The 13,085-nt window shown below is 66.1% G+C and overlaps 1 protein-coding gene across 1 annotated transcript; it reads right to left on the bottom strand.

Moving 5' to 3' along the window:
• Positions 1-460: 460 nt before the first annotated feature.
• PLD4 (phospholipase D family member 4) lies at positions 461-8,876 on the bottom strand. The gene is made up of 11 exons (XM_003988052.6): positions 8,631-8,876; positions 8,053-8,246; positions 6,110-6,303; positions 5,549-5,732; positions 5,287-5,407; positions 4,774-4,901; positions 4,010-4,210; positions 3,313-3,452; positions 3,006-3,171; positions 2,821-2,917; positions 461-2,318 (listed from the first exon to the last, which is right to left on the bottom strand). Exons 2-11 carry the CDS (start codon positions 8,077-8,079, stop codon positions 2,116-2,118), a joined length of 1,461 nt encoding a protein of 486 aa, XP_003988101.2. The 5' UTR covers positions 8,080-8,246; positions 8,631-8,876; the 3' UTR covers positions 461-2,115.
• Positions 8,877-13,085: the final 4,209 nt, after the last annotated feature.

Here is a 13,085-nt window from a genome sequence, read left to right as displayed (position 1 = left end):
TGCAGACACGGTGAGTGCGGCCCTCCTGGGGACCCCGCCGTGGGGGTCTGCCTGACTCCACGGGGTTCTCGCCTCCCCTGAAGCTGGGGTCAAGACCCGAGGCCCCGGGGCCCTGGCGCCGGAGGCGGGAGGGGCCGCAGAGTCTCCCGACGGGGCCTCGATGCTGCGTGGACCCACCCGGGCCGCGTCCCCGTGCTCCCACAGACCGGCCGCCGAAGACAATGTGCATTTAAGACCTCCCGGTCCCTCCCTGTGGGTCGGGGGTCCGAGCACAGCTCAGCGGGGTCCTCTGCTCGGGGCCCCACAGGCTGCGAGCCGGGGCTGGGCTCTCGTGGCTGGCACCGTTCAGTGGGGCAGCTCCGTGTGCCCGGGGCACCGTCAGCGCCCTGCCGCCCCGGCCTCGCGGTTTGCTTCTTCACGCCCGCAAGGAACAGACTCCCAGCAAGATGCCGGCACAAGCTTGCGTCGCACGGTCACCGCCGCACATTCTATTGGCTACAGGCGAAGGCAGGGGTTCCTCACCCCCAAGCGGAGGGGATCACACGGGAGTGTGGGTTCCAGGAGGTGGGGGCATGGGGGCCATTTTAGAGTGTGTCCATCCCCCCCCCCAAGAAGCAGCCGCATCAAGGCCCCCCGGGGCATCTCTTGAGGCTCGTCAAGCTGGGTCTCCCGTGGGGTCTGCTTTGGAGCAGGCCTTCAAGCCTGCCACCGAGGTGTGACCACCACTTCCGCTGGCTGATGGCCACCGGGCCACTGGACCCGTCATCCCAGCGTGGCCTGGGGCCCAGAGCCCGGGGACAGGCCACGCGCTCTGAGACACACAGGAAGCGGAGGGCAAACCCACACCGGCAGCCGTGGAGAGCAGAGCGGGTCTCGGATGGTGTCTGCTCCCGAGGGGAGCTGCCGTGCGCCACGTGAGCCCGGGGTGGGAGGCTGGGCAGCCACTGGGGCTTGGCTGGGTCAAGTGCGGCCCACACGCAGACCAGCTCCCAGAGGCCCTGGACGCCTTGCAGGGCCACGTGGCCCCCAGGCACACCCTCCGGACCCGTGCAGGGCTGGGCGGGGAGGCGGGCTGGGTTGGGAGACCCTCTTCACCGACGAGGACGCGGATGCGTAAGGTGCCCCACCCCAGCCCATCTGGCTCTCTCCGGGGCAGAGGGGACCGGGCGAGGCAGGGAGGAGGAGCCCCAAGATGTGGGGAGAGGAGGATCTGCTATCCACTCCCTTAGGTCCCTCGGCGTCCAGTGTCCCTTGGACCACTGAGCCAGCCCCAAGCGCCAGCCTAGGGCAGCCACAGGGTCTCCACGGGCCAGGTGGGCTCCAAAGCCTTGGCCAGAAGCCAGGAGGTGACGGAGGCCGGGGTGCCCGGAGACAGGCCTCTGGTCCGGCAGGAGGCTGGGAGCCGAGGGAGGTGTCCGACGGGATTCAGACCCTGCCTCTGCAGTGTCGGCCTCAGCCTCTGCAGGGCAGCTCCCAGGACAGGGGGCTCCAGGCCGCGTGTATCCAGGTCCCCACCCTGCCCCCGCCCCCTGCTCAAAACCAGGTTCTCTGGACGCTGCCCGGAGTCCTGGACCCCCCACGCACCAGGACCACCCCACGGGCCCAGGCGCCCACCTCGCCTCTCCGAGACCCGCCCTCACAGTCCTGGGTCCCCCTGTCCCGGCACCTGCCTCTGCCCCGTCCCCTGGTTCCTGTGGGCAGGGAGCGGACAGCAGCGAGAGTCAGCGGCTCTCTTAAGGTCGCAAGGAGCAGACAGCAGCTTCACCCGGCAGCCGTGTGGACCCTCACAGGGTCGGGGGTGCTGAACTCCGACCTGGGGCCAGCGGGAGGGGGTGCAGCCCATGTGGGACTCACACAGAGAGGCAGGGAGGTGCAGGGGGCCTCTGAAGCAACCCCCCTTGTGGGTGGGGACTGTGGCTCTCAGATCAGGGGGGAGCATCCCGGAGGGCTCTCTGCAGGAGGTGAGGTTTAAGAGGGGATGGTTCAGAGAGCTGAGGGCTGGCAAACAGTTTGCACCTGCCAGGAGTTGGGAAGTCCTGGCCCTGAGCGGGGCTTGTGAGGGTGGGGACAGGCCACCGGGAGCCATGGGGCCGGGGAATCAGGTGTGGCTGGACCTCAACCCTGCCAAGCGCAGTCCTGACCCTGGGCTTGTCCGTCCAGGCCCACGGCGTAGGGGGAATCCCAGTCCCGTTCGAACAGGTGCCGTAACTGCTCCTGCACGGTGGGCACCCCCGGCCGAGCGCGGGAGGCCCTCTGGCTGACCACCAGGCCTGCCCCTGAGGTGCTGCTGAAGTAATCTTCCGACCAGTTGGAGGTGCCTGTGGGGGGTGGGGTGGGGAAGAGTCCCTGACGACCGGGCGCGCACAGGGACTCTGCCGCCTGGCCCAGGCGTGTGGCTCAGCCACAGCTTCGGGGACAGGTGTGCATGGCCGCTGGCGTCCCCTCAGGTGCGGCTGGGGGCGGGGCAAGGGCCCCTCCTGTGTGAGGCTCCACCCACAGCCTCCTGGGACGGGTGGGACTCAGGGCTCTGACAACCCTGTGCTCAGGACTCACCACCTGCCCGTGGGGCCGGGTCGCAGCGGGGCTGGCCGCCTGGTCCTCGGAGCCCCGCCGGGCACCCTAGCCCTCGGCCCTGAGGGGCCCCCGCTGGACAGAAGGGCAGTGTCGCCTTCGGCACCCAGGCCCGGCCACGCTCGAGGGCCACGGCCCCCTTCTGTGGGTTTATGTGGCCCCCGCGTCCCGTACAGTTGGCCCCGGAAAGGCTCGAGGGCCCGGGGACGCCCAGGCCCGAGCCCACCGCCCACCGCCCTCGCTGCTCACCTATGTAGGCCGCCTTCTCTGTGACCATGAACTTGCTGTGGTTCACCCTGCTGAACGGGATGTTGGAGTGGTTCCTCACAGGCACAATGAAGACTTTCTTTGGGGAACGGAGAGGGGGCGGGTCAGGAAGGGGCGGGGCCGCCCCGCCCCCTGCATCCCGTCCGGCGCAGGGAGTGGGTGCCCACCACGTCCACAGAGACGCCGGCCTCGGGGTCGCTGAGAGCCTGCAGGGACCGCAGGCCGGGGAACATCCTGGGGTCTGTGTGCAGCCAGCAGCTGACCAGCAGACGCACGCGCACGCCCCTGTTGAAGGCCGCTGTCCGCAGCGCGGTGTCCAGCACCGGCCAGTACCTGGGGGAGGCAGGGTCGGGGTCTTGGGCCGGCGGGGTCCCTGCCTGCCAGCCGCGGGCGGGCAGGGGCCCCCGCGGGACGGGGAACGGCAGCGGAGGGGCCTCCACCCTGCAGGGCCGCCGGGCTCCCACCCGGACCCACCTGGCGGGGCGGCTGAAGCGCGTGGTGGGGAAGTACTCCATCACCGAGGCGTAGATGAACTCCTGGGCGCCCCCCATCACCGCCAGCAGCGCCTCCAGGTCCCCGGTGCGGCCGTGCGGGCAGAGCAGAGGAGGCGATGCCTGTTCGGGGAGGGGGTCCCTGAGGGCACGGCCGACCCCGAGCCGCGCGCTTTCTGGACCTGTGACCCTAGCGTGCGCCCCACCCCCCGCCCCGCCCCAGCGTTTGGGAACCTGGAGGAAACCGAGAGGTGCTGCCTGGAGAGGGGGGGAGACTCGGGGCGGCCTCCAGTCTTGGAGGGAGAGCCTGGAAGCCGGCAGGCCTCCCCCCCACCCCTCCCCGCCCACCCGGGGCCATGTAGGCCGGACTTCCTGGAACAGGGCCCCGCCCCCCCACCCGTGCAGGCCTTCAGGGGCTCCATGCTGGGTCTCCTCCTCCCCCACCCTCCCTGGTCCCAAGCCGAGGCCCCTCGAGCCCACCCGGCAGTGTGCTTGGAGCCCCCCCCCCAGGACCCCAGGGCGCCCTGCCACCTCCCAGGCTGCCTGTCTCCCATGGACGGTGATGACTGGCATCCTCCCCTGCAGCTGGGTCCCTCCCCTCCCCGGCCCCCCAGACCGGTGCCCCGAGGACCTGCCCCAGACCTCCCTGGGTGTCTGGCCGGCTCCTCAGCCCCTCTCACCGAGAAGTAGGCAGTGGTGGGCACCCCCTCAAAGCGGTCCCGGAGGGGCTGGAAGCGGTTGATGTGGGACGAGAGGTTCCGAGGCCAGGCTCTGGGGAGGACGGCCTTCGGCGCCCCCAGCACCCAGTAGGTCTGGAAGGTCTTCTCCAGGTCCCGGGCCAGGCGGCTGCAGTTGTAGATGATGATGCCGAGCTCCTTCACCTGCAGGGACAGGGCAGCGGCTGCGGGAGGCGGCCCCGAGGTGCGCGTGTGCGCGTGTGTGGCCCCCCAGGCAGAGCGCAGCCACCCCCCCCACTGGCAGCGGGTCCAGGCAGCGTCACCCGCAGGAGCCACGACGGACAGCGTGCTCGGGGGAGGCGATGAGGTGGGGGTGCCCAGGGCTCCCGGCTCTTCTCGCGCACTGGGTTTTAGTAATCAGAGCGACACACGCGTCTCGCAAAAAACCAGGAAATGCATAAAGTCGTTCTTCGTGTCACGGTCCGGCCACAGACGCAGCTGTCCTTGCCGCCCCCGTCCTTGCACTGGGTTTCGACGTGGTCCGCAGGTGTCCGTGTAAGTGACTGGCACGGCCTTCCCCGGGGCACCATGGTGTTGCCCAGTGTGAGTCAGCGGCCGCCGAGGTCCCTGCCTACTGACCCGGCTCTGGCGGCTCCCCGCGGGGCCCCGCTTGATGATGAGCTGCAGGGGACGTCAGGCCGAGCCCCCGGGAGTGTGGGCGGTGGACAAGCTCCGGGTGGTCTCCCCGCGCTGGGCTCCGGACCCACCTGTGTCAGGGAGCGCCAGTCCATGTTGGCACTGCCCAAGTAGACGTGCCGTGCGTCCACGACCCAGAATTTGGAATGCAAGACGCCGCCGGTGAGCTTCCGCAGGGGCACGTACCGCACCTGGGCACCTGGCCGAGAGTTCGGGGCGCTGTGGCGAGGCTGGCTCTCAGCCCTGTACGTCGGGTCGACGTGTGGACCCTCACATCGGTCCTCAGCCGATGCCATCAGCGCCCCCACTTTACAGGTGGGGAAATGGAGGCGTTGACCGGCCCGGGATCCCTCCGGGCAGCCCAAGTCCGGAGCCCAGGTTTGCACGGATTGCGCCCACGGCCGCTTGCTCCCTGGCTGAGCTGCCCGCCCGAGCCCCACCCCCACCCCGCGCTCCGCCCCGTGGAAAATGACCCCCCGGCCCTGGCCGCCCGCCCTCCTGGCGACCGAGGGGAGCAGGGGCGGCCTTTCCCGGCCTCTCCCCTTGTCCCTGGGCGCAGAGGCCCAGGCCGGGCGGCCGCCTACCTTGGGCTGCCAGCACCCGCAGGTCAGTGGACTTCCTGGCCAGCGACGGGCTGCTGGTGGCCACGGCCAGGGAGACGTTCCTGGCCAGCCGCTGCTGCAGCTTGCTCAGAAGGGCCTCTCCCTGCGGGGCCAGGCCGGCCGTGAGGGTGACCCCCGCCGAGCCGGAGGGACCCAGACCTTTCCCCAGGAGCCCGCCCTGCACTCCCACGGCTCAGAGCCAGAGACACGTGCCCGGAGGGGGCGGGCCGGGCCCCGGTCGTACCGGCCGGGAAGACGAGTCGTTGACCCCGATGTCAGGCCCCGTGAGGGACCAGTAGAAGGAGGCCACGTGGATGCTCTCCTGGGCGGCATCCAGCAGCTGCGACCAGGCCTGGGCGAGGGGCTGGGCAGACGGGCTGCCGGCCGCGGAGGGCAGGTCCTGCGGGATGCTTTCCACAAGGACAAGCCTGCAGGAGGGGCACAGGGGCCAGCGTCCCCTCCGTCTACCTCCGTCCCCGCCGGCCGGCCGCGCCGGAGGGGCCGCTGCCAACGTGGGGCCCCGCCCAGGCCGAGGGTGCGTGCAGGGGGTGCCACCAGACTGGGCGGGGCACACCTGAGCCGCTGGAGGGCTGTGGGCCTGAGCAGGTATTTGGGTCTGGGCCGCCTACCGGTGCGGAGGCCCTTGGAGGCGGCCCAAGATGGCCCCGGGGAAGGGCTGGACCGGAGGTGGTGAGTGTGCGGGCTGGGCTGCGCAGGAAGCGCGGGCAGGTGGGAGCAGGGGCGCCACCCCGGGGCAGGGGACGGGGGCGGCGGGGCGGGGTGGGGAGCCGAGAAGCCCACTCACCGGCAGGAGTCCTGCTGCTGCTGCCGGGCCCCCCCTGGCAGGGGCTCCTGGGCCGGGCTGGAGCCGTGGCCCCGGGGCCTGGTGGGCCCTTCCTCGGGGTGCAGCTGGCCCCAGGTGGGGGACAGGTGCCCTTGCCACAGGAGGTAGACCAGGGTCATGGCACCGAGCCATAGCACAGCCAGCGCTCCCGGAACCTGAAGGGGAGAAGGGCATCACTGTGGGGTCCCCAGATGGCCTGGGCTGACGTGGCCCCCCCGGGGCCCCCCGAGAGGACCAGGCCTGCGGCAGGGTGGGGCCCAACAGGCAAGGGGTTGGCGAGGATGGCACTGAGCAGGGCCCAAGCCCACTGTACCGGGGGTCGGGGGGCCTGGGGCGCGCTCTGTGACCCCATGCTGTCCCCCAGCCCCCCCCCCCCCGGAGACAGGGAGGCGCGCAGGTGCAGAGCCCCCTGCTGGTCTGGCCCGGGGCTCGGCCTGGCTTCAGCACCCCCTCCCCTGGGCCCCCACTTCCACCGCACTGGCCTCCGTCCCATGGGCTGTGGCGTCACCGGGAGCTCCAGCCCCGCCTGGAATGGCCCCGCGGTGCCCGGGCAGCTGGGGCCCCCACAGAGGCTTCCCCCCTCCTGCCCAAGACGGCGCCCCGCTGCCCTCCCCCTGGGAGGCCTGGCCTTCCGGTGGTGGTCTCTGTGCGGAGGCTGAAGAGCAGGCGTGTGTGCGTGTACGTGTGTGTGCGTGTGCGTGCGTGTGTCCGTCTGCGCCTGGGACCCGGCCCTCGGGCTGTTTTCCCCTCTCAGTTTCCCTCTCATGGGGGTGTCGGTGTCTGAATCTCGGTTCCTTCTTTCAGCCACATGTGTGCCGAGTCCCGGAGTCACTTCTGCTTTCAGCCGGGCCCCCCTTACAGACCTTTAGGTGGCCGCACGGGCTCTGTGGGTGGGACCAGAGGAACCTGGCTCGGCCTCCGAGCCTGGGGTTCGCTCTAAGGCCGCCCCCCACAGGGTACCCTGGCCTGCCTCAGTGTGGGGAGCGGTCGGCCGCACGAGGCGCGTCTGCCCTGAGCCGGAACGTGAGGGGGCGGTGGGGACCCCCAGAAGCCAGAACAGGGCCTCAGGCAGAGCCACGGAGGTCCGACACCACGGCCTGCCAGAGTCCCCCGGAGGGGAGCTCGGGGCGTCGAGGTGCCCCCTCCACCTGGCCGAGCTGAGCTCAGGGGCTGCCCCTACCGCCCCCCCGCCAACCTGGGGGATCCGGGTCCGCGACCAGGCCTTCACTCTCAGGAGAGGCAGTCGGTGTGAAGTCCGGGCTGGGGACGGGGCCAAGGCGGCACTAGGGACATCCCTGCACACCCTCCCCGGATGCACCACACGGAAAAGGGCCTGTCCCCCAGGTGTCCCAGGCAGAAGGCAGCTCAGAACCCTAGGGCCCCCATCCGGGACTTGGAGCTGTCTCAGGCACCGCCCCCCCCCCCCCCCCGGCCACTGATGCCCAGAGCACATCATCTCCTTCGGCCACTGGGAACAACACTGGGAGGCCGGCCACGCAGGGCGGCCCTGGGCCACTGCAGCGCTGGCGACCTCACATCCAGGGCTGGGCAGAGGGTGACCCGCTAGCACTGTGGGCGGGGAGACCCTGCGGGGCAGCTCCAAGCACCCCCGGCCCCGCGGCAGGCAGCCCTGGGACCCTGCAGGTGTCAGAGGTCATGGCTGGAGGCGTGGACTTCCTGCCCTGCAGGGCGCAGAGCGTGGGACGAGGCTGCCTGGCCCAGGCAGGGGAGAGGGCCTGCCGGCCGCTGGCCGGGACGCCCCGAGGCCCTGCTTCTCCCGGCTGCACAGGCCGGAGGGGGAAGGGGGGAGGCCTGGAGACCCCCGGGCCCAGGGCTGCTGGCAGCCTGCTTCCAGGGCCCTCCGCCTGGCTCTCCCGTCCGGCTGTGGCGCGGCTGGCACTTACCCCTGGGGCTCCTGCCTTGGCGTTCATCCTGCTCCAGCGGCAGACTGCGGGCCCCCAGCTCTGTGAGGGCGGGCGGGTTCCGGCGGCCTCCACCCCGGCCCACCTGCCTCCTCTCTGTAGCTGCTGCTTCCCCTTCTGGCCACTTCCTCTTTGTCCTGAGTACCTCCCTCTGCACCCCCCGCAGACATCTGGAGCTGGGTGAGCCAGCCGGGGAGGGGGGGCGGTGGTGAGGGCCTGCAAACTTTCACCTCCAGAGAAAATCTGCCCCTCCCGGGGGAGGCACTCTCTAGTCACAGGCTTGGGTATCGGTCAGGCTTGCTGCCGGCCACAGAGACCCGAGGAGGCCTGATTGTCCCCTTCTCTCTCCCACTAACCAGGTTTAGGGGCTGGTGGCCGGGAGACGGGGTGGGCTCCACAGCCACTGGGAGCCAGGTCCCTCTAGCTCTCAGCTCCCACTCCCTAGCGGTGACCACAGCCTCGTGGCTCCACAAAGGCTGCTGGAGTTCAGCCATCACCTCCGCGTCCTAGGGGCATGAGGGACATCCCAGAAGTCCCACAGGGCTTCCACTTCCACTTACGTATCAAGACTGAAACGAATAGATTCCCCACAGGATCGCCACACGAGTGCCGCCCCTCACAAGAGCAGCGACTCCTTGATGTTAATGGGTCATAGTTCTGGTTTCTTATTCTGTTCAGGCTGCCATAACGAGACAGTGAGGACTGGGGGGGGGGGGGGCTGGTAAACAGCACACACCTGCTCCTCACAGCTCTGGGGGCTGGGAGCGCAAGGTCGAGGCGCCAGCAGGTAGGGTGTCCTTGCGAGGGTGTCCTGGCTCGCCTGCTGTGTCCTCGGGGGGGGGGGGGGGAGGGGCGGGGGCTCTCTGCAGGCTCCGTCCTGAGGGCACCGATAGCCTCTCGGGGGCTCCGCCCTCCTGCCCTCCCGGCCTCCTGCCAGCCCACCTCCCGACGCCATCCCAAACCCATCCTCCCGCGCCCCTCCCCCTCCCCTTTTCTCCCCCCTGCGAGCCGGAGGGGGCAGGGATGGCTGCGGGGGGGCTGCAGCCGCGGGTCCCCCGCTAGGGACGCGAAATCCGTGCTAGGAAAACGCTCGGCCCTGCTCCCAGCACGCAGCCCAGGGCTGACACTCTGGGGCCACACGTCCAGCTCCTCAGTGGCTTGACCCAAGCAGACCTCGGTGCCCCTCCCTCTGCGGCGGCTTCGCGGACCCTTCTGGGAGGAGCTTTCCGGCTCGGCCGTGACATCACAAGGCTCTTTCTTTCTTCTCTCGTTTCTTAGTTTTGTCATGTCCCCTCCCCCGTCTTATTGAGAATATAACTGACACGTGATGTCGTATTAGCTTCCGGGGTGAACACGATTGATATTTCCAGACGCTGCAAAGTGACCAGCGGGTCGGGTCACCCCCCACCGCACGCCGTCAGTGCTTTGCTGTGACGAGCGCTGACACCCACTCTCTTAGCGGCCGTGCTCGCCGTGCTGCCCGCCACAGCCCAGGACCCATCTGCCTGGCGGCTGTAAGCGTGGCCCACGGCCCCCCACGGGGGCTGCTCCCCCCCACCCCCACCCCCCAGCAACCGGGGCTGTTCTCTGTTTTTGTGAGCCCGGTGTTCTCAGACTCCACCCAAGGGATCGACCCTCCGGTGTTTGTCTTTCCCTGACTCCCCTCGGGTCACGGGATGCCCGCAAGGCCCAGCCAAGGTCACCGGTGGTGGGATTTCCTTCTTCTTCGTGGCTGAGTCGTATTCTGTTGCCTCTGTGAATGCCCACCACATCTTTTTTTAAGTTTATTTATTTATTTTGAGAGAGAGAGAAGGAGAGAACCAGCAGGGAAGGGGCAGAGAAAGAGAGAGAATCCCAGGCAGGCTCCGTGCTGTCGGCACACAGCCCGACGCGGGGCTCGATCTCACGAACCGCGGGATCATGACCTGAGCCGAAACCAAGAGCCGGGCACTCGGCCGACAGAGCCCCTCAGGCGCCCCCCACACCACGACTCCTTTATGCATTTGTCTGCCGGTGGACGCGCAGGGTGTTGCCGCGGTGTGCTGTCGTGAAGAGCGCTGCAGGGGACGTGGGGGCGCGCGGCTCCCCCAGGACGGAGGCTCCCCGTCCACCGCCAGGTTTTCTCCCCCAGCCGTGTGTGTCCTTGTATCTCTTTCCTCTTACGTGGAAAATGCTGGTTCCCACCAGCGTCACTATGATTATTTATTAGCTTTGGCTTGTCACATCTTTATCACGACGTCCAAGGAGCAATCCTAACGTCACCGCTCCGTGCGGCCGGGCTGGTGGGCAAGTCCCGCCCCTTCGCCGGGACTGCCTCGCGCTCCGCACGCACCTACTGACATCGCCCGGGTTTCTCTCCCTGAACCTGTTAGTGGAGCGGGTCAGGGAGTTTCTCGGGTGTAATTTCCCTCCGTCTCCCGGGAGGGCCCCATACGAATCGCGATCACGCGCGGTCGGACTGGCTGCGGCGGTAACGGACTTCAGCTCGTCCATCCGTGCTCACCACCGTCACTCGTCACACTTCTTTCTCATCCCGCGTCGCCTGGTTTTCGTATTTAAATTATATCAGAGTCCTGGAATGGATTCGGTACGCACCCCCTTCTCCCCTTCTCCCTACATTTCAAGTTTGTAAAAACAGGCTAAAATACCCCTTTTCATTTGCGGGGAGCCTGGGAACCTGTCGTGATTTTTCACATCTCTGGGGGAAGGCGGTCAACCATGAATTCAGTTTCTTTAGTGGTTACAGGACCGTTCAGGCTTTCTGTTTCTCTGAGAGTCACATTTGGCCAATGATCTTTTTCTAGGAACGTGTCTGTTTGTTCGCTCTTACCAGTCGTCCGGACAAAGGGTATGGGTAACACCACCCTCCTCCCGCATCCGCCCCCCACGCCCACGGGGACGCCCCCTCTTCCTTCCACACACTGGCCTTTATGCCTCCTATCTTTTCTCCCCCTTTTGGGAGATCGCGTCAGAATTCCGGCGATTTCATTAATATTTTTTCAAGAAATCCACTTTGATATTTTTTCTTTCCATTAGGATTTCACCTTTCATTGCATGCATCCTTCTGCCTCCTGTCATATAGTACATATTTCTGTGGTTATTTTTCTGCCTTAAGCTGGATGTTTGACTCCTTAATCCCCAGCTCTCTTTGCTGCTACAACTGTTTAAGGGATCTGTTTTCTTTTTTTTTTTTCTTTTTTTTTTATGTTTATTTATGATTGAGAGACAGAGAGAGACAGAGCATGAACGGGGGAGGGGCCGAGAGACAGGGAGACACAGAATCGGAAGCGGGCTCCAGGCTCCGAGCCGTCGGCACAGAGCCCGACGCGGGGCTGGAACTCACGGACCGCGAGATCGTGACCCGGCTGAAGTCGGACGCTTAACCGACTGCGCCACCCAGGCGCCCAGGCCCGGCTTTTTAAAAATATCCTTCTACCTTAGGCTGGTGCATGTTCTTGTATTTCAGATCTGCGTCCTACGAGTAACAGAGCGGGGGCGCCTGGGGGGCTCAGTCGATTGAGCATCCGACTTCGGCTCAGGTCACGCTCTCACGGTTCGTGGGTTCGGGCCCCGCGTCGGGCTCGGTGCTGACGGCTCGGGCCTGGAGCCTGCTTCGGATTCCGTGGCTCCCCCTCCCTCTCTGCCCCTCCCCCGCCCATGCTCTGTGTCTCAAAAACGAACAAACATGGCAAAAGCCCTCCTCGTCTGTGGTCTTCTGGAATGGTCCGAGGGTGCCGCAGGGTTTCCCTTTCTTTCTTAAAATCTCAGCTTTGCGTCCGGTTCCAATTTTACGTTCAGCTCACGGTTCTAGATGTTCTGGTCGTCAGAGGGGAAGCAGAAAGCGTGAGGGGCTGAGAAGCCGGGTAGGAAGGCAGAATGCGTCGGGCAGACTCGCCAAGCCAGGGGGGAAACACCGCGTTCCAGCAATGCCGGGGCCTCCAGGACTGAGGGTCCAGATCCTCCAGAGAAAGAGGAGCAGACCCTCCGGGACGGCTTTCCTCCTGAGGCACCTGCTGACTCGTGTGCTGCACGGGACATGAGCACAGGGGGGCTCTGGACCATTACCGCTCTGGGGACGCGGAGTTGAGCTCAGGGCGACCTTCAGAGGACGGCGCTGGTGACGTCATGCGCCTCACAGGTGGGACTCCTGGGGACTCCAGGAGAGCAGAGCCCCGGAAGGACGGGCAGACAGGAGGTAGAACAAGCCTTGTCTACAGCTCAGTCCCTGAGTGGATTGAAGGGATCCGTCCCTCTCTGGGGTGATCCTCTCTGATAAGTGTAACCTCATCCACAGGATCTCTTTTCGTCCCCGTTCACAATGTCTGTCACTTTAAATTCAGAGTCCCTGGGGGTTTCTGGCTCAGTCAGTTAGGTATCTGACTTGATTTCAGCTCAGGTCATAATCTCATGGTCGTGAGATCAAGCCCCATATCTGGCTCGGTGTTGAGCTTAAAGCCTGCTTGGGATTCTCATTCTCTCTCTCTCTCTCTCTCTCTTTCTCTCTCAGAAACAAACAAAAAAGGGTCACCAGACATCAAGGGACACCGGGCTGGCTCAGTCAGAGGAATGTGTGACTCTTAACCTCGGGGTCATGAGTATGAGCCCCACATTGGGTGTGGAGATTACTTAAAATAAAGAAACTTAAAGGGCGCCTGGGTGGTTCAGTCTGTTGGGCATCCGACTTTGGCTCAGCTCATGACCTCACGGTCCATGAGTTCCAGCCCCGCACTGGGCTCTGTGCTGACAGCTCGGAGCCTGGAGCCTGCTTGGGGTTCTGTGTCTCCCTCTCTCTCTGCCCCTTCCCCTCTCATGCTCTCTCTCTCCTTCAGAAATAAATTAAAAAACATTAAAAAAATTTTTTTTTTAATAAATAAACTTAAACTTAAAAAAAAGAGCCACCCAGACGTCAGCACATCGAGCCAAGAGGAGACGCAGGGGTCAAGTATTGGAGCTATCAAACGAGTTTGGCAACAGCCGTGATTAACATGTTCAGAACAACAAATGGCAAGATGGAA

Source organism: Felis catus, chromosome B3, assembly GCF_018350175.1.
Source record: "Felis catus isolate Fca126 chromosome B3, F.catus_Fca126_mat1.0, whole genome shotgun sequence".
Classification (NCBI taxonomy): domain Eukaryota; kingdom Metazoa; phylum Chordata; class Mammalia; order Carnivora; family Felidae; genus Felis; species Felis catus.
Note: the sequence above shows the minus strand (reverse complement) of the source record. Positions and strands in the feature narration are given on the sequence as shown.